The 22,346-nt window shown below is 51.1% G+C and overlaps 8 protein-coding genes across 8 annotated transcripts; 4 read left to right on the top strand and 4 right to left on the bottom strand.

Moving 5' to 3' along the window:
- Positions 1–92: 92 nt before the first annotated feature.
- Positions 93–1,214, top strand: N7446_006215 (ankyrin repeat domain-containing protein; the record flags this gene model as incomplete). The annotated part of the gene is made up of 1 exon (XM_058514963.1): positions 93–1,214. The coding sequence occupies one exon, from the start codon at positions 93–95 to the stop codon at positions 1,212–1,214; it is 1,122 nt and encodes a 373-aa protein (XP_058372141.1).
- Positions 1,215–1,389: 175 nt separating this feature from the next.
- On the bottom strand, positions 1,390–2,844 carry N7446_006214 (uncharacterized protein; the record flags this gene model as incomplete). Its single annotated transcript, XM_058514962.1, has 2 exons — positions 1,390–1,725; positions 1,795–2,844. The coding sequence occupies 2 exons, from the start codon at positions 2,842–2,844 to the stop codon at positions 1,390–1,392; spliced, it is 1,386 nt and encodes a 461-aa protein (XP_058372140.1).
- A 785-nt stretch (positions 2,845–3,629) lies between these two features.
- N7446_006213 (uncharacterized protein) lies at positions 3,630–6,078 on the bottom strand (the record flags this gene model as incomplete). The annotated part of the gene is made up of 10 exons (XM_058514961.1): positions 3,630–3,738; positions 3,796–3,993; positions 4,047–4,095; positions 4,392–4,431; positions 4,485–4,591; positions 4,818–5,276; positions 5,371–5,654; positions 5,735–5,913; positions 5,970–5,995; positions 6,048–6,078. 10 exons carry the CDS (start codon positions 6,076–6,078, stop codon positions 3,630–3,632), a joined length of 1,482 nt encoding a protein of 493 aa, XP_058372139.1.
- A 186-nt stretch (positions 6,079–6,264) lies between these two features.
- Positions 6,265–7,799, bottom strand: N7446_006212 (uncharacterized protein). The gene is made up of 2 exons (XM_058514960.1): positions 7,362–7,799; positions 6,265–7,184 (listed from the first exon to the last, which is right to left on the bottom strand). Exons 1-2 carry the CDS (start codon positions 7,546–7,548, stop codon positions 6,535–6,537), a joined length of 837 nt encoding a protein of 278 aa, XP_058372138.1. The 5' UTR covers positions 7,549–7,799; the 3' UTR covers positions 6,265–6,534.
- A 352-nt stretch (positions 7,800–8,151) lies between these two features.
- N7446_006211 (uncharacterized protein) lies at positions 8,152–8,382 on the top strand (the record flags this gene model as incomplete). Its single annotated transcript, XM_058514959.1, has 1 exon — positions 8,152–8,382. The coding sequence occupies one exon, from the start codon at positions 8,152–8,154 to the stop codon at positions 8,380–8,382; it is 231 nt and encodes a 76-aa protein (XP_058372137.1).
- Positions 8,383–8,886: 504 nt separating this feature from the next.
- N7446_006210 (translation initiation factor 4B) lies at positions 8,887–10,698 on the bottom strand (the record flags this gene model as incomplete). Its single annotated transcript, XM_058514958.1, has 7 exons — positions 8,887–9,896; positions 9,949–10,239; positions 10,291–10,365; positions 10,428–10,430; positions 10,487–10,531; positions 10,582–10,635; positions 10,695–10,698. 7 exons carry the CDS (start codon positions 10,696–10,698, stop codon positions 8,887–8,889), a joined length of 1,482 nt encoding a protein of 493 aa, XP_058372136.1.
- Positions 10,699–11,755: 1,057 nt separating this feature from the next.
- N7446_006209 (uncharacterized protein) lies at positions 11,756–12,999 on the top strand. The gene is made up of 4 exons (XM_058514957.1): positions 11,756–11,975; positions 11,996–12,131; positions 12,249–12,322; positions 12,382–12,999. The coding sequence occupies exons 1-4, from the start codon at positions 11,897–11,899 to the stop codon at positions 12,672–12,674; spliced, it is 582 nt and encodes a 193-aa protein (XP_058372135.1). The 5' UTR covers positions 11,756–11,896; the 3' UTR covers positions 12,675–12,999.
- A 396-nt stretch (positions 13,000–13,395) lies between these two features.
- N7446_006208 (FMP27 family protein) lies at positions 13,396–22,225 on the top strand (the record flags this gene model as incomplete). The annotated part of the gene is made up of 4 exons (XM_058514956.1): positions 13,396–19,591; positions 19,711–21,950; positions 22,018–22,115; positions 22,174–22,225. 4 exons carry the CDS (start codon positions 13,396–13,398, stop codon positions 22,223–22,225), a joined length of 8,586 nt encoding a protein of 2,861 aa, XP_058372134.1.
- Positions 22,226–22,346: the final 121 nt, after the last annotated feature.

The following is a 22,346-nucleotide window of genomic DNA, read 5'->3' as shown; positions in this document are numbered from 1 at the left end:
CATCTCCGCCGTGGCAAAGGAGTCAGGAGATAACTTATCTTCCATAAAGCGATGCTAGTATACTCAATAATCTTCCAATCCTATAAGCCACTATGAAACCCCTCAGTCGTATCCCCATCGACATCCTCCTCTCAATAGCAGACATCCTCCCCCTCGAAGACCTCCTCCATCTACTTCAAGCAATCCCCTATCTAACCCCTAATCTCCCATCAAAACTCCTTGAAACCCAAGATCCAAGCGGAAACACCCTCCTCCACCTCCTAGTCTCATCAAACCTCTACACCCTAACAACCCTCCTCCCAAAACAACAACCCAAAGCCCTAAACACACCAAACTACGACGGCCAAACCGCCCTCCACAAAGCAGCCCTGACCCAAAACCTCCAAATAACAACCTACCTCATCCACCACGGTGCAGATATTCAACCCCGAGACAACAGAGAAGAAACACCACTCCACCTAACCTGCCGCACAACTTCCCCAGTCTCATCCCAAATCCTCAACAACCTGCTAAACACCGGCGCCGATCCCTCACCCCATAACATAACCGGCTTCACGCCCCTCCACGAAGCAATCCTCTCCCACCAACCACCTTCAATAATCAGAACTCTCCTAAAAGCAGGCGCAGACGTAAATGTAACAGCAGGACGGAAAAGATGGACACCTCTCTTCTATGCTGTTCGCTTTAGCATCGAATCACCAACTGAGGTCTTAATCAGCGCAGGCGCAGATCCAGTCCCCTTTACCCATGCCAATGCCAATGCCAAGGACAACTTACAAAAATGTCTTTCGCCATTTCCATCCCCGAAACGGGGAATCGAAATCGTAAAAGCCGTCCTGGAAGGCGATGTCGATCTCGAACAACGCGATATAGATGGGCGAACGGTGTTATTAGAAACAGCACGCGTAGGCGCGGATGAAGCTCTAGCATTGCTTTTGGGTGCCGGCGCTGAAATCAGGGTTTGGGATGGTAATAGGCGGGATGCGCTTTGTTTGGCTGCTAGTATGGGTCATTGGTCTATGGCGAAGAGGCTTGTTGAGGCTGGTGCGGCGGTTATGCATCGTGATTTACTTGGGAGGGATGCTGTTGGTTTGGCGATGTGGTTTGGGTTTGAGGATTTGGCGAGGATGTTGGTTGTTGAGAGGAGGAAAAGGCCTTTCAGGTGTTTCTTTGAGTTGGTGGTTGGGAGGGGATGGGGTGGAAGTGTAGCTTGAAGAAAAGTTGATGTTTGTATGAGTTAGGGTGCCCATGGGTTCTGATATTGCTGTATGTACGCCTATTTTATCCAAATTCTTAATGTAAATCCTACTCGCTATCCCAACGCCTCGATGTATATACACTTATCCATGGGTGGACAGCGGAAAGAGTTCCCATGGATCACCAACCCATTTAGATCACTTCCTGACATTGTCCCATCCGCTTCACCGCAGCATCTACTCGCCACAACATCGTCCCCGACTTCGTGCCGGGTGCAGGCTTACCGCGCAGGACAGCCTTGGACGTTGTGCAGCGGGATTCTGCGGTGAGGCGGTACTGGATACACTCCGGGTCTGCCGCGCAGAAGTCGGCACAGTCAGGGAGAGAAGCAGGAGTCTTAGGACCCTTATAATCCTCTTGGTTATCGCCATCCGGGGCAAAGTTATCCCAATTATCCAGATGATCCGCCAAAGTCGGACGAATAAGATTGCGGAAGATCTCATTGTACGTCAACTGCGTCGAGTTCGTCTGTGAGAATGTCAGAACCGTCCCAATATCGTCAAGATAGCTGAAACGGAGTACAAATAAGATACTCACCTCAGCAAACCACATCTGCTCAAACTCCCAAAACCGATCCACATCCGCAGGAGTCATATGATGGAAAGTAAAAGGCGCATGACACCAAGGCGTAACCCCAAACCCATCCCTGAGCATATCCTGCTCCCAAACTGACTGTGTCGTAACTCTAGGCCAAGACCAAGTAAGCCCAACACCCGCCTTAGCAAGCAACATGCCAAGCACACAATCACCCGCCCATTCCCGATCAGTCGTATCATCCCACTCGCCAACATTAGCCGTATGATAATCCGCCGCGGCATGAATAGCCGCATGCGAAAGTACAAACCCGGACCCACCATGCGCAAACAGATTCGGCCCAATTTGCATCTGATTACCCAGATACAGCCGGTCCGCCGAATCAAAACTGGATAACCAGGCGAGCAGATTCGGCCAGATCGGGTACGTGTCTGCCTCGAGGAAAACGAACCAGTGAGCATCTGGGCGCGCGTGGCGCGCTGTGTGGATCATCGGTAGGAATTTCCACTTGTCGAGCTTCCAGCCGGGGTTGTCGCTCATTCCCGATGGGCCGTTGGCGACTTTTGTGTGGTCTTGAGATGTTAGGGCTGTGCGGCCGCCTGAGCGGGCGCGGTTGTAGAGGGCGAAGTCGATGTTGGATTGTTTTAGGGATTCGGAGACGTTTTGGAAGACGTCGTAGGTGCGCACTCCTGCTATGTCTTCTTCGAAGTCTGAGACAATGATTTTGTGTGGGATGCAGCGGAGAGTTGTGCGTAGGTGCACTGGTACTTTGTCTTGGGCTTCGGTTATGCCAGTTTTTATTACTACTAGGATGTTTTCCATTCCTGGTAGTGGTGGGCATGTACTTGGGACATGGTCTGTTGTTGCGGTTGAGGGTGAGGGTGAGGTTGTGTTTGTGGTTGTGGTTGTTTCGATTTTGAGGCCTGGGGTTGGTTCGATCACGTCCTGCGTGGTACTTGATCCCAGGTTTGCGTGAATGAGGTGTAATATGAGAAGAATTATAACCACCGGTGCCAGGATTCCCCAGCGACCATATCGGGCTGGGAGAGGCATTGCGAAGAGCCGGGAAGGTGGGTGAAGCGAGGAAGAACAGCAATTCAATGAATATAGACAGTAGAAGTGTCGGCCTCCATAGCCAGCTGGAGTCGATCAGGAGTCGATCAGGAGTTGGAGATCGTGAGGGGGTTATCGAGTCTTTAAGTTATGGCGCGTGGGGGCTGTCTTAGGCTGACATCCACTCGAGCTAGTGGCACCACTAAGACTTCTTCGACATGCCAGCCGTTCAATGCAACTGTGTCCTGTGCTCTCCAGGGCTGTGCTGTGTTCTGTCTGTATTCGCATCGGAGTCGCTTTGCCTGTGTCACGTAGCGTCGCCAGTGGGTCTGTCGATCTGAAACGTGTGCAAAGTGATCGACTTCTATGGCAAGGTCCGGATGTTTCACTTTGGCTGATCACTTCCATGGTCAGGATGAGACATGTACTTTGGAAGATATTGGCAGCGAGTAGGGGGATATTGGGATATCGGGGATGGGACTGGGATGGACATTTTAGGGCTATTCGGCCAAGGTTCACTTCCCCTCTACTTGTACAATGTTCAGCAGATCAGACTACAATCTGCCACACCTAATTCCTTGGATATACTTGAATATGAACCGGATGTTTTGGCAATTTTTGTTGTCATTTCAGAGAACAATTCTCTCGCTGTTTAAGCGCCCGGCACTATGACCAAGCCCGAGGACATGCCCACAATCCTTAAATTTCGTAATCGCCGGAGATAATAGCACCGTACAAAAACCCCCGACCCTCTACACCGACATAAATGAACTTTTGGATTCCATTTAAGCCTCGGTGGTGACACGGCCCTTGGCGTTGGTGACCTTGACACCGAGAGCCTTGGCCTTCTCAATAATGTCAACGCGCTTGCGGGAAGAGACGGCGTGGCCGATCCTGTTCAAGTTGTTAGTCACACCACTTGGGTCTGGTATCGTGGAATGGAAAACGTACTCAGCAGCGAAGGTGCGGTTGTGCATGAGGAGGAGCTCAACGTCCTTGGTGTTGTGGACGAGGAAAGCCTTGTGGCCGGAGGGCATCATGTGGCGGGTCTTCTTGTTGGAACCGTAACCGATGGAGGGCATGGCCTGCTGGCCCTTGAAGCGACGACGCTGGGCATTGTCAATACCCTGGGGCTTTCTCCATGAAGCGCTACAAGGATATTAGCATTGATTCGTTGCAGCAGGCATGTATGTAGAGCTTACCCGACACGCATGAACCGGTCAGACTGGTGACGGTTGAAGCGGTTGGTACCTATTGCGATCGATGTCAGTCCTCCATTCTGTTTCGTGAATTGATCGGTGCTGTGTTGTTCAAAATCCAAGAATCGAGCGCGAAAAGTCTCTGCAGAGGTTGTCTTCGGGTCGAGTCTTGGCCTTCGATGTTTTCAGATGTCGCCCTTCGACCTCAATAACATATTGATTCTTTCCAAACAATTCTCCAAGCAGTGATTCGTTTTTCCAGGTCGTTGAAATCTCCATGTAATCGATGATCGAAGGGCGATGAAATCCGGGGGGAAGAGTTTGGTATAGGGACACAGGGCGACATACGCTTCTTCACGATAGGGATGTGCTTCTTAGCGGCGACCATCTGGAAAGAAATTAGTGACTGAGACGACGAAGAATTGGTGATCCAAAACTCACCTTGTCGGTATTGCAGGGTCTCGCCGGGCGTTCGAGAGTTGTCGTGTCGGAGTTCAATCTCGAAAACTTCTCTCTCAGGTTCTCCGGCGCAGAGTGGGAGACCCACACTAGTGCGCTTTGAGCGAGCTAAGCGAAGCGGTGGCTTAGGTCAGCGTAGGGCAGCGTGTACGGCTGTGCCCTAGCCCTAATATTCCTCTTTGGGATTCCTCGTCGGGTATAGCGTATTAACTATACAGTTGATGTCTTAACGTTAAGTTCATTTTCATGAGTTGAAACTAGTCTATACATTTATCTACTGCAAATGCAACTCGATCTTCTCTCCATCCTTCTCACCACTCTGCAACATCTGCTCCAAAACCTCAAGATCCGCCAACGCCTCCTGGGGCGACTGTCGGCTAGCAGGCTTCCCATTGACGATGGATACCGCAAATTCAGCCACCTCAGGAGCGACGCCTTTACCGTCAAACTCAATAGTATTCAGAACACCATTGACAGTAACGTCATCAAAGTTCAAAGTGACAACACCCTTCTCGCAAGCGAACTCAAACACTTGATCACTAAACGTCGATCCCCATGACAATGAAACAACACCCGTAGCACCACTGTCAGTCTTGACAACAGCATCAACCGTATCAACCGGTGGCAGATGAGCCTGCTGCAGCTGCGAATGCGCCGAAAGAGTACTGATACGCACCGCAGAGCCCAGGATCAGACGTAGACCAGCAACCATGTGCACGCCACCATCCAATAGGAAACCACCCTGGTACTCAGGGGTCTTACGCCAGGCAGTTTCTATCACACGTAGTCAGTATCAGTATCAGTATAAGTATCACCCATGTAATCCCCGGTATCTCCTTGATCAAGAAATAGAAATAGAAATACATACGGTAGTACTTGTTATCAGCCTTAACCAAGTTATGAACATTAACCCGGAAGTTCAGAACCTTGCCCAACGTCCGCACCTGCTCAGCCGCAAAGATGAACTTAGTCAAGTAACGGAAGTTCTCACCAACGGACCAGAAGATCTTGCTGGTATCGATGTTCGTCTGATACCATTGCAAGAGCTCCTGGGCAGTGGCGATATCCTTCGCGATAGGCTTCTCGGATAAGACATGCTTGCCTGCCAGTAAGGCTTTGCGGATGAATTCCGGTTGCACCAAGATTGGAAGACTGTTTCTCGGGTTAGCTTTTGTCTTTTACTTGCCATACGAAGTGACTTGTTGAGGATGGGAAGGAGGGGTGGTATGTACGCAATAATCACAGCACCGATATCAGATCGAGCCAGTAGATCAGCATAGGACCTATCCGCTCCTGAATCGTCAGAGTAGAGATCCACAGCGGATGTACCGCTAGCGAGGTCCTTGGCTGATTTCAGGGATCGCGAGTAGATGGCCTTGAGATCGAAGTGCTGTGCCGCTTGTACGGCCGGCTGCAGTGGGCGTTAGCCACATGCATATAACGTGGAGACTAGGTCAACGTTTATACCAGGTGTTGCTCTTTCGCAAAGAGGCCTGTTCCAGATGTTAGGTCTAGTGTACATCAACGCGGGGGAAAGGTACGTACCGCTGCCAATGATAGCCACGCCAATTGACATGATGGATTGTAGATAGTAGAAAATAGTTTATAGACTAGAGAGATATAAAAAGGGAGTCAATTGAGAAGTTATGCAGAGGGGTAGTGGGGAATCGAATGATTCGAATGTTCTGAGCCACTTTGGGGGACTTTGGGGAAGGTCCAACCTCAGCCGTCACGTCATTGCAATCTTATACTTCGATTTCGACTTCAACTTCTACGCGGAGACTCCGTTTTCAACAAGGTACACTATTTAAATCCACTCAATGATTATGCAAAGAATCCAAAAAGCCAGCTAAGACCAGGATACCGATAACCAAACACCAACCCAATAATCCAACAAGGGAATCCCAAATCCCCCAAATCCAAAGGACGCCAGGGTAATCCATCATCAAAAAATCCAATCATATCGTCGTAAGGAATAAAATCCAAAAACAAAAAAAATAACCAAAACCCAGTCCAAGTCCTAGATCCTCCCTCACTGCCGATTAACCAAAGCCCTCAACCGCTCAACCCTAGCCATGGCGTTCTCCAACCTCTCAAGCCTGGACCTCTTCTCAACATCCCTCCGCTCGAGCACAGCAACCCTTTCCTCAAGCTTTGCGCGCGCCTTCCGCTCCTGAGCAACCATCTCATTCGCCTGGCTGAACAATTGAACCGTCAACTCCTCCAGCTCGGTGCTAGCCTGCGACAACTGGCTTTCGGCGGCTTTGCGCAAACCTTGTTCGCGTTCTAGTGCATCCTGGAGCTCGGAGGTGTTGTCGCTGCTGGCTGGGGAGGCTTGGGCTGGGTGGTTGTGGTTGGGTGGGTTTGGGAGGGTTGGTGTGGCTGGGGGTGGGACTGTTGATGTTGTTGTTGGTGGTGCTGCTGGGGCGCTGGTGGTGCTAGTTGGTGTTGCGCTGCTGCGGCGGTAGGGGAGGAGGGAGGTTAGGGTAGCTAGGCGGCTGTGGTAGGTCGCTGTTGTTGGGGAGGTGGTTGGTCGGGGTTGATCTTGCGGTGTGGAATTTGAGGTTGATGTTGATGTTGAGGGTGGAAGGGAGGCGCTGCTGCGTGGTGTTGAGTAATTTTGTGTCTGGGATTGCGAACGTAGGCGTCGGATTTCGTCTTCGTATTCGGTGAGTTTTGTTGCTGTCGGGGGCGATGGTCAGTTGGTTTGTTTTGGGGGAGATGGCAGGGAAGTGGAAAGAGACAAGACGTCTACTCGCCTCTCTCGGGGAGGGTCTTTTATCGTGTCACAGACTGCAGACTGCTCGCCAGGGCAGAGAGGCTGCTGCTCTTAGACTGTCGAGGGATCACACTGCTTACCTGTCGCCGAAGCGCGAGCTGTCAACATATGCAGCTGCCCCTCCAACTCCTGGATCCTGTCCTGAGCCCCCGAATCATGGAGCCCTTCACCCCAGCACATGGGACATTGTTTTTCGGATACCGCGACACCCTTCATAGTTCCAACGAGCGTGGTGGTCGTGAGCGTAGAAGTGGTCGTAGCCGACATGACATGGGTTTTACCCCGGGATCAGGGTAAGGTTTAGGGTAACGGGTGGGGAAAGTAGAAGAGTAACGGTCAAGGTGAAGTTGAGAGAACAACGAAGCTGAATATGAAGGAGCGAACTGAACTCATAGCCTTGGGCACATGGACAGCCTCCTAGGAATGTCCTTTGAAGGGGCCAACCGGCCACTCTATTTCTTCTTGGCCAATCGCGTCACAGTGCCTGTTTCAAGGATAATTTTATTGTTTCATTTGGCTGGTGATCTGCATTTATTGCGTATGCCATGCATGTCCTTACATTCTCTTGATATCAATATTATATACAGTCTTTGCCTGTCCAGACCTTGGACTACCCACGTTGGTGGGTCCGTACTCCGTACCTGACTCCAATATATTGACTTCAATATACTCCATAGTATCACTAAAATTAGACTTGACTACAGACCAGAACTATCGAGTCTCAAATTTTCAGTGAAACTGCTCGGCCCTATTTGATACAACGGTAGTCTCGACCCTACCTTACAGGGGCATACGAAAACAAGGCTGTCAATGAAGACTACATTTCATTCTATGCTGGAATCAAGGAGGAAAACAGGGAACGGAGCAAACATGACCATAAAGAAAACTGGAGATGCAAAAGTCCAGTCTAGAGATTTTAAAGCAGTCGAAGAGGAGAGAAGCAAGGAACAGGAATTGATTGTCGTCAGCATTGTGCTCATCAGGGTGCTCATCATGACTATCTCATCTCTCAAGGACATCTTGATCGCGTGGCCGAGAAGGACCAAAGAGAAGAGCACATCAACACTCCAACTCCCAGACCTGGCAAGGCAGACAGGTTGACGAGAAAGAAACAGGACCACCTGTGGTCAATCGAAAAACGGAGAGGGAAAAATGGAAACAGAAGAATGAAAGAAGAATGGAACATGTATTCATTTCGCATCGGCTGTAATGGTCATGGGCAGATCACACGAATCACGCATGGGAATAATAGCTAGATAGCGAACAAGACATAAAAAATGGAACTTTTCGGACTGCCAGATCATCATAGCGAGGACTAGATGTGTATCGAAAATCTAGCCCACGAAAAAGAAAAAGAGATCATGAAACCAAGGAGTAGAGACGTGGCAAGGGCAAAGGCAAGGACAAGGACAAGGAGAGAACAAAGCTCAAACAGAATAGCGACCGTCGCGCACTTCGTATAGCCGGGGCAGATGGCAATTATGAGTGACAGACTTACCCAGGTAACACTTTTGGCGTGGATAACACTGGAAAAATGACTCTGGTTTAATCCATCTGCATACCGTGAGCATAAGAATCGACGGTCGCTTCGGGGTATCGATAGGTCTATGCGAATCCACGACCAGTCTGTCCACGGCGGGCGTTGCGCTGCTTGCCCACTGTCACCGTGCTCCATCCCTCGTCGTCACCAGCAGGGGCAGCCTCGCCGGCCGGGGCGCGCCAGTTGCCGTTGGTGGTCTCCTTCTCTGCCTCGGCGGGAGCTGCGACCTCTTCGGGCTCCTTGTCGGCGCTCATGCCGCTCTCATCCTCGCCGCTCCGTCGGAGAATCTCAAAGTTACCACCACCCTTGGGGGTCTCGAGAGCATCCTTGCCGTTGTGGTCCACGGCGGTGGTTGACTTCTCCTCCTTGGCGGTCTTTTGCTTCTCAGCTTTCTCGGCCTTGGCCTTTTCGTCAGCCTCCTTCTTTTGGCGAATGGCAAGCTGGCGTCTCTCCTCCACCTGGCGCTCACGGGTGGCAGTGTCGATGGGGCGAGCGGCACCGAAGGGGCTGGCCTTGGAGTCACCGGTCGAAGCGGGGCTGGCGGTGCTCTCGGTAGGGGTGCTGCGCTTCTGCAGGTTCAGCTTGGGGCGGGTAGCGGGAGCGGCAGGGGTGGCAGAAGGAGAAGCGGGGCTGGTTGGCTCCTTGGGGGTTTCGTCAGGGCGCATTCTGGCGCGCCACTGGTTGTCCATATCGGCGGCAGTGGGTGTTGGCTCCGGGCGAACGTGCTCGGGGCGGGGAGGGCGAGATCCCTCATCCTGAGAGCGACCCTCACCCCAAGCGGCCTCATTTCTGCGGAAGCCGGAGTTGGGTCCATCGTTGCTGGTGGGGCGGCCCTCGCGGGGCGGGCCTGCAGGGGGCGAAAGGGGGCCCTTGCGCTCCCAGTTGTTGAAATCACGAGGCTTTCCATCGGACTCGAAGTTGCTGCGACGACCACCGCGGTCGCTGCCGGCATCAGAGGCGGCATCCATGCCACGTCCGAAGCTGGAACGTTCGGGAGCACGGCGCTGAGGCAGGTCGGGGAGAGGGCCACGGCGGGACCAGTCGAGGTCCCGTCCTTCCATGCGAGATTCCTTGGCTACATAGCTTGTCAGTTGGACCGTTTGTCGTGGTCTTTCTTGAGAACTTACGAGGCTCGGCAACGCTGGTACGGATGGAGCGTCCCTGCAGGCTGGAACCAGACAGATCCAAGGCCTTCTGCAGACCCTCAACGGTCTCGAACTCAACGTATCCGAAGCCCTTGGGGGCCTTGGTCAACTTGTCCTCCACAACACGGACATTTGTCACACCACATCCAGCGAAAAGGTCAGAGATATCAGCCTCGGTGGCTTCGAAAGAAAGGTTGCCGACGTGGCAAGTGTAGGGAGGCTGGGTAGGAAGATCGAGAGGCTCCCGGACGGCGTATCCACCACGCTCGCGCTCTGTTCATTGTCAGATCTCATGCTGCATATAAGGTGCGGAGAGCATCATACCAAAGCCACCAGGACCAGAGCCAAACATGTCACCACCAGCGGGGCGGCGGTTGAAAGTGGAGGTCAAAGGCTGGGCTGTTCAGATCGTAAGCGATTGTCCAATAGTGGTATAGGCATGCGATATCGGCGTTACATACTGGCTGCACATATTGTTAGTACGGTTCAGCAAGTTCAATGGCGGGGATCTGCAGCTTACATGGAAGGGGCATATCCTCCATCTCATCAGCCCAGGAGCCGAGGCCTATGTCTGTCAGTCACCATGTCTTTACCTCGAAATTTCCGATCGCTCACTTTCGTCAGCCAAGAAGGCGCCCATGGACATCTTCTGGGACTTCGCTTTAGGAGCTAAACATATCGAGTTAGCGATCGCCCATGAAGCCTAGGTACAACGGTCTGGAACGAACCCATGATTGCGGTAAGAAAGAAAGAAACGCGCGGGATTTGTGCGCGCTTCTTAGGCGGTAAGGTTGAGAGGGGAGGATGAAAAAGAGGAAATTCAAAGACACTTGGTAAGACACCAAGAGTAAAAATCAGAAGTTGAGTTCAATATCTTCAACCCACAGTGGAAAAGTTGGTAGAGGGGAAGTCGGCTGCGGCATGGAAGTGGACGGGTTACTAAATTTTTAGTGATGACGCTAGCCCAATCAGAGCCGCGAGATCGGTCTATACCGAACACTTCGATATTCTAAGAACTTACTCTGTAATTAACAGCTCTGGTTTATTGCGTTTGGCTTGGGTTGTCTAGCTTTGGGCTGTGCCTTGCCCATCGTTTTACTGTTCATCTCTTATCTCCCCACGTTCTCGGCTAAAAATATACTCTTATGTGAGACAACATAGGTTTGAACACAGGCGAAATTGGTTGGCTGTTTGTCACACTAGATGCTCTTGGAATTTGTACTGTAGACTCGCCTGCAGAACCCAGCAGTACCACAAGCCCGACTCATAGACTGTGTCGTGTCAATACCGCACTAGCTGTATACTTGCAGGCCTTCTAACACGGTCAGGAACTCACAAATATAAAATACGTCAGTACTTGAGTCGCAGGTACATCTTGAGCTAAAACCCTTGCATACCACGGCTGATAGGCTTGCAGCCAGCCAGAAACCTGGCTTTAGGTTCTATCAAGACGCAGCTTCATCGCACGATTTGACGTCACGGGGGCTAGAAGCTATGAATGAGCCTTTACGTTGAAAGAAGGTTCTCCTCGACTAGTTAAAAACCAATATCAAGAGGGTTTGAGGGGAAAGCCCTGATTATGGGAAAGTCTCACGGGTGATCACCTACTGCGGAGAGTGTGGGGATATATATCTACTTATGAACAAGATTTTGGGAGATCTTCAAGCCCCCACCACCACATAATTAACAAGGAATTTGTGATAGCATATCAACAGCATCCCTATCCGTATCTGTCTAATTATTACTGGTGGATTTTCATATCTTCAGTGCTACCCACCTGGTGAAGAGCGGACATTACATAATCAACATACATCACGTGAGCGATAGTTTCTATCTTGGCTTCCTGCTTCGATAATGGTAAATAGTTCCCTGTATTATTGAATATCCAAGCGAAAGGGGATTCTGATGTATCACTCGTATTAATCGCAACATGGGCGACCAAAAGAACAAAGATGGCGACTTCTACTCCAACGCCCTCTTGTCTGCAGCCAAAGTGGGAGCCCTGAGCGGTTAGTATTACCTTGCCCAGGAAGACAACCACATGTACCGGAACTTGAATCGCTGACATACAAGATAGGAGGCGCTGGTCTGCTCTATGGCGGAGCTGCAGGAGTTATCAGATCGCCCAACCCCGTGGTTCATTCGCTATCATGCGGCATCCATTGGTTTGCATGCGGATCGACCTTCTGGTGTATGTGGAGCCATGCCATCTTGATACAGCTGTCTAACCTTTAATGCAGGGCTTCGAAGCAATATCATCAAGCTTCACTACCAAGATAAAGCCTCCCCAAGGAGCGCACATACGTGAGCGCTCTATGCGGTGGCGTCGCAGGCGGAAGTGTAACGAAGCTTATGGGTATCTTCTCCCGCACTGGAAGCACCTCTTGTGGCAAGATCTCTAACCAAATCGTATAGGAGGCCGGCTGGTTCCGGGCGCCATCATTTTCTCGCTACTTGGGTACTGTGGCCAGAGTGTCTTCAACCGAGTCGACGCCTGGCAGATGGCAAATGCAAACAATTCATCCAAGCCCCTTGTACAGCGAATGGCTGAGTCCAAGTGGATTCCTCTGCGGACGCTCTCTGACGAAGAGTACCGGGGTATGTTGGGGGAGAAACTGCTGAGTGTGGAGGCGGAGATTGCCTTACTTGATGACAAGATCGCGGAGCTAGAGAAGTCTCGTCCTGTCCTTGCTTCCCCCGCGAAGTAACCCTCCTATCATCCGAGCTCAGTGGCTCCTGCGTTACACTGTCCACGGACTATTCGGGCAATGAGTGAACTGCAGTGCACGGACAATCTTCCAAGGTTGGGACCCTAAAGCATTGTACGTGTCAGCTCGTAACTGTTCGAGTGAAAGACAAGATATGAGAGGGAAAATGTATATTTTTGTAAGATATCAAAAGAGTGCCAAGCTTAATAGAGAGAAATGACAAAATGATCTCCCCTGAGTGAAATCTTGGGTCGCGTGTCGATCGTGAACCACTAAAAAGGAGAACTCCATTGTTCTGCATGAAATCAGCCTCCAACCATACCATGTAAGCGAGGTATGCAATAACAGGGATATAGGTAGGCACATAGTAACGTTACTAGTAAAGAACAAAGGCGATAAGCCGGTTGGAGGGGACTAATTAGTGTTCCGCTTTTTTGGCCAGTTCCTCCCACCTGTCCGTTAGCCCACCACCTGTCACTTTCTCCATATCCCCCGGCATGATTCCTCAGCACTTTACCTCTCTTCAGTCAGGTGTGCAGTTCCTACTGAGACTTTGATGAAGGTCACTGTCCTGGAATTTGGAATCTGTGATTCCGCCAAGACAGACAGTAGTGATCGGAGGATCTAAGCAAGTGATACAATTGAACTCGACCGCGATACCCTCAATGTGCGACTCGAGATTGCCTGCCTGAGATCAGCCCCCTGCTGGTCGCGACCCGCGATGACCCTCTTTAACCCAACCTCGATCCTCGTGGGGTTTCTGCTCCTTTACCTCTCGTCCTTTTTCATCTTCGCTATCGTCCGGATCGCGACGGGAATATCCATACAGCGGATTGGTTACTTCTCACTACGTCGAATCGCATACACGCCGAAGGAAGGACTACACATTGAAATCCGCGGTCTCGGATTCTCGCTACACCCCCCGTCATTCGCCCAGCCAACATGGATCAGCATTCGATTGACGGATTTAAAGGTCACGGTGGACTCTTCGACCCTTGGGAAAGGAAAAAGCGAGGCGCCCCGGGGCATTTTGGAGTCTCCCGGCCCTTCCAGCCCGTCCGAAGACCGTGCCACGCCTGATTTGAGTAAGAGAAGCGGGAGAAGCAAAACATGGAGGACCTTGACGCGAATTAAGGAGCGCTTGAAGCGGCTGCACCGGCAAATCAATTGGTTGGCCTTGGTGGACTTGACTGCTATCAATACAACAGTGCATTTCGTCGAAGCTGGCCAGATCCAGGTGGGATCGCTTTCACTCTCGGTCGACACTCGGAGTAAAATGGTGGAACGGGGCAAGCTATTTCGTCGCAAGAAGGATATGTCGCGAGAACAACGCCCGGCCGAATGGATAATGAACGTACAGAATGTTTTACTCAATGTCGACGGTCGAGAGCCAATTGAAGTGTTGGATAATGTGGGCGTGAACCTCCATGGTCTTCTCTACAAGGACTTGGACGGGCTCAGGGATGCATCGGTGGCCTTGAAGATTGGACGAATGCATGTACCATATGACGATCTTCGCACCATGTTGCAACGCATCAAACCGCCCCAGAAATCCGCAACAGGACCCGCAAGCGTGGAAACCGATGACGAGATGTCATTTGCCGACTTTGTGGAGGAGCTTGACAAGCCTGGAAGCCGGGATGATTCCATTGTTCAGACTGTGGCAGATTCCAAGGAGTTTGCAAGCTCCCTGCTTCGTGGTATTCAGGAGATCCAGATCGCTCTGAGTTTCTTCCGAGTCTCACAGAGCATCCAGTCTCTGTCTGCGGGACAAACCCCGGTTTATCTGAATGTGGTTTCTCACGAGCTTGGAATCGATCTTCATCGGATGGACCAAAAGAGTCCAGAGCATCGCATGTATTTCCAGCGAAACGATATCGCCCACCAAGCTCTTCTTGCTGCAATCTCCCTTTCAGTCAGCTTAGACGACGGGTCGGGCGAGACGGATAATATTCTATACATCCCCATGGCTACGACGACCATCAAGACAACATTACCATCGAAGACAGTGAACGCCTTTGACGACAAGAATGCCGAAGAGCGGAACACGAATGTCCTATTCGCAAATTTGGTTATCACATCACCCTCCGTCGACCTCCAGCCGAAACACGGTTCCAGGCTTCTAAAGCTGGCCCAGAGCCGAGCCTCATCTCCCCGAGGGAAGAAGCGAGATAACCATCATTTGATTTCTCGGTTGCTTCCGAAGGCAAGCATCAAATTATCAGTTCACGAGCCTGTGGTCCGGTTCGTTTTGCCGATCGAAAAAGAGTCTGGTACTCCCGATGACTACAACCTTCTTATTTCCTCGATATCTTCCATTTCGCTCGATATCGAATCATCCCATTCCTCCGAAGGAGGTGCTCACTATTCCCTTTCTTCTGTGTACCGAGTTGCCTCCCATAAGTTTTACTACCAGACTCCGGCGGGGAACAAACACAACCTGCTTACAAACGAGAACATGGAGCTAAAGGCCCATCTGAACGCCACCCCAGAGGTCTGTGTGATTGCTTCAGGAAGCCTGAACGAGTGCTCAGTACACATGATCGACGGGGAGGTGAACCGTGGCATCCGCGAAGTTTTGCAGCAGTTCATAACCCAGATGCAATCGTCAAAGAGAGTCCCAATGCCAACAAACGAACGCAAAGCAAGTCCATTGAGACGTGTGCCCGCTTGGCTGCTCCAGTTCCAGTTTGAAGCCACAGGATTTAGCGTGGAGATTGCTGGAGTGGACAGCACGGTTTCTGATATCTCCCGAGGTGTTTCTTTCCAATTGCAAACGTGGACTGCAGACTACAAAGCCCAAAAAATCGAGTCAAATGTTGGAAGCATCTCTAGACGACGTACTCCAAGCCATTCCACCATCGGCGATGAGTCCCCCTTTCGATTCCCGCCTACCTCACCCCCTAAGAGCACTCAACGCGGTGCTGCGGATGGTCGACGACTGGCGATTCACGCTCGTGGGTTCGACGGCTTCGTCATTGAGTCAGAAGATTATCTTGAACCTGAGCCGTTCTTTTCCCTGCCTCGATTTGAGATCGCAATGAGCACCAGTAGTGATCGTCTCGGACCGGTTTTGCACGTCACATCTGTCTTCAAGGGCATCTACCTGCAGTACTCATTGTACCGGTTCTACTGTCTTGGCGTTGCAGTCTCGGTCATCCAGGATGTCCTCACGCCTCTGCCAGATAAGTATGCAGACTCAACCCTAGGCAAATCTAGGGGACATGCCAGCATATCCATGCCACCCCCCCCAGCTCATAAATGGTCACCCAGAAAGGAGTTGATTACGTATGACGTCAAGGCAACAGTTGTTCAGCTCAAGGCGAACTTGCCCAATGATCCGCAAATGATGGTCCAGATTTATGGACTCGCGGGTGCTTCCCAGCGTCTTTCGACTCCTTATGTCAGGGCCAATCTTGTTCGCTTGCATGCAGAGGCCCCGAAGCTCAAGGGTATCTGGACACGAATTGGCAGTATGAACAATGTCAGACTCGATTTCCGCACAAAGAAAATGAAGCATGGCAACGAACTGGTCGAAGAAAAGTCTATCGATTTGTGGACGGACTTTATCCGACTGGGCGTGCCTCATCACATGGTCATGCACCGCATTTTCGATAACCTGATCAACACCTCCAAGGCTTTCAAACAGTTGCACCATCGCTTCAAGAACCGCTGCAGAGATTTTGTCTCCGAGAGAGAACCAGAAGCACCGAAGAAGGTTCCAAGAATTTCTCTGCGAAGTAAAGCACTTCTGTTTGAGCTGGAAGACGACGGTTTTGAATGGAAACTGGGTTGCATCTATCGGGTTGGTCTAATTGAGCAGGCTCAACGGCTAGCCCGGGCGGATGCATTCAATTTGAAAGCCCAGAAGGTCAGGGACTGCGATCAACGGCGCGCCACGTCCCGGCTACGAGCCAAATCGAGCAGTCGGACGCTGCGCAGTGAGCGAACCAGCCAAGATACCAGGCGAAGCAGAAGCGCCGAACCACGACCCAGACCCGGCACGCAGGAGCGTGGGAGAGGTCGGAAATATCGATATGACACCGAGGGTGCGACCTGTCTTTCGTCAGAACAAAAAATCTCTACGGATTCTGCCTGGGGCCGACTCCAGCAATATAATGCCCAGGTCTGGAAAGAAAAGATTGACGCAGCGCTCAAGTTCCAGGGCACTTCTATCAAAGAAGTCAGGAATCTCTTTTGTGGTGCAGATGAGCCTCCTGCCGATATCAAGGAGACTGAGACTATCCTTGCCATTCCAAACAGACCTGGCCTGATGTCAGCTCTGATCAGTGATGTCAATCTTGTCATTGACAAGCCCTCATTCGCTATTGATGAGTTCCCGGCCTTTATCAACCGAATCGGAAAGGGAATGCCCATGTCCATGCAATACGGTCTGCTTATTCCTATGAGCTTTAATCTGGAAATGGGCGAGGCTCGTGTCAATCTGCGAGACTATCCCCTGGATCTGTTGCACATTCCAGCCTTACGCCCAGGACAATCGCCGAGACTTCCCAGCTGGTCCTTGCGGACAAACTTTGTCATTGCCGAAGAATGGCGCAACCATGAATCTGCAAGACAGGTGGAGGTTGAACTTGTGCCTGCCTCTGAAGGAGCCGACGGAGCTGCGCGGGAGCCGTATAAGATTCCTGTCTGGCGTTCCGTTACTCCGGTCAAGACTTACTCTGACCCCGTCATTGAGATCAACACAAGTTTGCCGACAAGCATTTCGTGGGGTGTTTCATACCAACCTGTCATTCAAGATATGATGAAGATCATCGAGGGCTTCACTAAGCCTGAGATTGATCCTTCTGAACGGGTTGGCTTCTGGGACAAGATCCGGCTTAGCTTCCACTCCCGAATTAGGGTGATTTGGAAAGAAGACGGCGATGTTCATCTACGCCTCAAGGGTTCCCGTGACCCGTATGTGGTGACAGGCTTTGGAAGTGGATTCGTCATGTGCTGGCGAAGAGATGTCAAATTGGACATCAATACCAGTGATAATCCCATGGAGTTCATGAGCGTCACCAGTGGAGAATATGTGCTCGCTATCCCCGACTACAGCACCGAAGCACGTTGGGCAAATGAGGCGACCACAGAAGAATTACTGGAAGACAGTTCTGCTTCCAGTGAACAGAAGAATGCCGCTCACTTCAAGAAAGTTGTCATGAAACTATCCGGCGACGTCAAATGGGCAACTGGCTTGGTCTTTGAACGCGACGTTGACAATGATTCACGATCCTTCTCCTTCAAGCCGCATTACGAGGTTGTCCTCAAGAACCCTAAATACATCGACCTGGAACAGCGCTCAAACTATGATGCCTACCGCGGCTTCCGCAGTGACCACATCCATCTGTCTGTTTCAGTCATTGCACCGCAAAGCAGAAACTGGTCTGTCGATACTGTTCAGCCATCTTCGAGCTACAACACCGTCCATCTTACCCCACGATTCTTCACACACTTTTTCAATTGGTGGTCTCTTTTCTCAGGTGTGATGTCGCTTCCTGTTCGCCAGGGACCGCTCTGGCCAGGAATCACAAAGACGAGCAAGAAGTTCAATCGTCACTTGGCAACTGTCAAATACAAACTTCTCCTTGCGCCCCTGTTTGTGGCTCACATATACAAACACAAGGACCGCGAAGACTACGCAGAAGACGTTGTAACGGCTACAGGTCTCAAGGTTCGACTTGATTGCCTGAAGCTTGACATTCACCAGCGACGTGAACAGATCAAAACTCAAGCCCGGGGTCGCTCAAAGCAGACCCGCACCAGTGCGATGCGCATCAACCAAGCTCAGATTGATCTTCAGTCTGCCGACTTCCGCGCTGTGTCTGCCACTATTGAGGGAACAACAGCGGAGGACATCGAGCGCAACAAGGACGATATCATTTCTTCCTTCCAGCAGCCAGTCCCATCAGTTGACCTATCTCGATTCACTATCCCCGATCACAACCTGGACTGGGTTGACATGGATGACTTCGTGGAACCAGACTGGATTCTCCCACAGGAGTCAAACCCTCGCACCCACATCTTGCCGCTCGCCTTTACCCCGCGCTTCACCTACTTCCGCAACACAGATCATGGTGATGTAGGACCCGAAGAAACGGGCTACAGTACGTTTGGAGATGAACCAACCCACGAATGTGTCATGTCCGAAACGAACGATCCTCGCCGCGTTCAGATCGAATTGGTCAAGGATCGTCTCGCCACAGTTGAAGCTCAAACTCGCAACTTTGAACATACTATCGGAGAGCTAGAACTCAAGCTCATGAAGGACGTGGAACACGATCCGAGTCTTAAGGAGGAGCATGAAATGTTCCTTCGCCAAGCCCAATCTCTGGCTAGACGGCGCAAGTTCTTGACTTCAACTCTCAATCGTCTCGAGAGGCACCTTACACGCGATGAGCGGTCAGCCAACAGCAATAGCAATATGCTTGGCAACAACGTGGCGCCTAGCAGCGCGTCTTTCCAGACTGGGCGAACAGGACGGGATGCGGACTCCACGATTGATGGCCGTTCTTCAGGCCTGGATGGAATCTACTCCTCGGGCAACGATGAGTTCTCTAGTGATTTCAACAATCGTTTCATGATCCACAATGTGCAGCTTAAGTGGAACAACTCGCTCCGGAATATCATCTTGCGGTACAGCCATCAAGTGAGTCAGCGGCGTGGATTCGTGTACTACATGTCTCGGCGCGCTGTCAAGTTCATTCTCGACATTGTGGAAGAACAGAACAAAAATAAGCGCAAACAGCCAAAAATGTCAAAGACGCAAACTCGGAGCGAATACAACGATGAAGAAGAAGATGTGGATGATCGCATCGAACAGTTGCTGAACGATGCCAAGCGCTATGTCAATGTCGAAGAGTCTGATCCACCTGACTCGAACGCTCAATCGCCTTCCAACTCGGACAATTCGAGTGAGAATATTGCACCGGAATTCACCCCCAGAACAGTTACCACTTGCGTCTTATTGCGCCTCAAATCCAGCTTCTCAGCGAAAAGAACAGGAAATCGGTTTTGCTCGTGGCCGCCAAAGGCATGGAGCTTAAGGTCGTTTCCATCATGGACAAAGAACGTGTTTCCGACGATGTGAGCGGCTTGGTGCAGCGCCGTTTCTCCTTGGAAATGGATGGTGCCCAATTCTTCGTTGCCACACAGAAGAACTTGATGACTAACTTGCAGTTCTACGCTGGCAACAAGTATGGAAATGCACCGGGATCAGCGTGGCCCCCGTGGTTGACACTTGAAGCCATGTTCGATTTCGAGTTGAATCCATTTGGATTCTCTCGTATCGTGCAGAAGACATCTGCTACCTTGCGCTACGACAAGTACAACAATCTGCGCCTCAAGTATAACGAAGAGGTTGCCAAGGGACAAGGGCCACACACTGATGATCAAGAAGATCGGATCGACACGATCAGCGTGGACTTCCCTCATTTCCGTGCGATTTGCGATTCTGCAGAGTATTATTCCATGTACATCATTGTGCTGGATCTCATGCTCTACAGCGAGCCACTTGAGAAGGTCCGGAACGAGCGCCTCGAGAGGATCATGCTCACTTCCGACTTCAGTGATCTTCGCGGTGCCCCCGAGATGGTCTTCAAGCTTCAAGCACGCATTCGTCAATTGGAAGAGATCAAGGACTATTTCCAGATAAATGCCAAGTTCCTGGACAAACAGGGCTGGGAAGATCGGTTGACTCTCGAACGCGACCTATCTGAATGCGAGGACGAGCTGTTCTTTATGATGAAGGCAATAACCACTTCTCAACGGCGGATGGAACCGAGCTCCTCTAGGGCAAATGGCGTCAATGGCGTCCTGCGCTGGAGCATATCTGCCAGTGAAGTCGTGTGGCACCTGATGAAGGAGGCTACCGAGCCGTTGATCGAGTTCCAGCTACGAAATGCCACATATGAACGAACTGACAATACCGATGGCTCGAACCACAATTTGGTTGCTATCGAGCGCCTGTTCGGATTGAACTTACTTCCCGATGCTATCTATCCCCAGATTATTGCACCGTATCTCGATGGAGCTCGCACCTTGGATGACTTCATGCTGCGCGTTAAATGGCACATGCTTGAGGCTGTGGCTGGTATTCCCGTGGTTGACAACTTTGAAGTGGCATTGTTCCCGCTGAAGGTCCAGCTCGAACGTGAGCTTGGTCAGAGAGTCTTTGAATACATTTTCCCTAATGTGGGCTCTACTGCCTTTGAGAATGGTGGCTTCTCGCCTTTCATGATCAAGAACATGAAGCCGGTTGATGGGTCTGATGAGGAAGATGATGATGAGGCTTCCAGTGGAACGCCTCTCACTCGCTCTACCAGTATCGATGGAGCAGATACTTCCTCTATGGACAGCCTCGCCATTTCCAAGGGACCTGGCGCCATCGAGCTGAGACTTCAGCCTACGCTCTCACTTTCGGATGAGGCTAAGTCGCGCGGTCATCGCTCCGATCATCTCAAGGGTCTTGCAATGACACCAATCAACAAAGACAACAATCGACTTGGTGTATCTGACACTGCGCGCCAAAATGGCCGTCCTTCAACCACTGGTGGTCTCAGCAAGAAGAAATCTGCCGACAGCATTCGCATGTTGACGAAGCAGGCCACGGAAAGATCTCTCTCGAGTCACAGTGCTGGCGAAGAAAATCGCAAGAAGTTCGGAATAGGCAAGGGATCCAACAAGAATGGCAAGTCTAAGGAACCCACCGACGACCTGTCCCAGATGATCTCCCGCGCCTCCAATTACATGACCCTTGCCCATGTCAAGGTCAACGATGTGGTTCTCTGCATGAGCTACAAGGGCAAAGGCGAACACAATCTCGAGGATCTGCATGATTTTGTCTTCCGCCTTCCAGTCCTCGAATACAGTAACAAGACATGGTCGAATCTGGATCTTGCCCTGCGTCTAAAGAAGGATGTCATCAAGGCTCTCATCTCGCACGCCCCTGCTATTCTTGGAAACAAATTCTCTCATCACCGCCCCTCCAAGCAGCAACAAAAGCGTTTCCGTGAGCAAGCCTCTTCTTCTCAACTCTTGCCGAATGCGTCTAGCATTATGACCCAGTCCAACAGCAGAGCCCATAGCCTGGCGAGCTATGACTCCAACAGCGAATACTCTGAGTCACGGTCGCGGAAGTCTATGCAATCCAATGCTTCCCCGTTGGTTAGGTCTACATCATTGAGTTCAGACACTCGTGATACGCAGGATACTGAGACTCCTATCCATGACTCCCGTTCAGCCAATGAAGTGGATGTCGATTCTCGCTGGGAGGTTCGTACACTTTTCGTCCTATTTGATATTAAAGAGCACACTTGCATACTAACACATACTTCTATAGGCATCCCGTCGATTTGTCAACCCTCCCCCTCCGGAGAGGCCCATGACCTCAGGTCACTTGTCTGTGACCGGGTCCAACAAGAATGATCAGGATGATAGGTACGGTCTCCAAATCCTTCCATTGCTCCTAAAACCACGAAACTAACAATCCCAACAGCAACATCAAAACACTCCGCAGCATCGGCCGAAAATTGACATTCCGAAAGTGAATGCCCCAGTCGCGCTGAGCAATCTCTGCGAACCTCCTTCTTTTCTTCCTTCCTACTTTGCCTAATCCTCTACGCCCTTTTAAAATCCTGTCAGCAATCCTTCTTTGTACACCACCAACAA

Source organism: Penicillium canescens, assembly GCF_028828765.1.
Source record: "Penicillium canescens strain IBT 15451 chromosome Unknown utg000004l_segment0_segment0, whole genome shotgun sequence".
Lineage (NCBI taxonomy): Eukaryota > Fungi > Ascomycota > Eurotiomycetes > Eurotiales > Aspergillaceae > Penicillium > Penicillium canescens.
The sequence above is the reverse complement of the archived record's forward strand: the minus strand, read 5'-3'. Positions and strand labels throughout refer to the sequence as shown.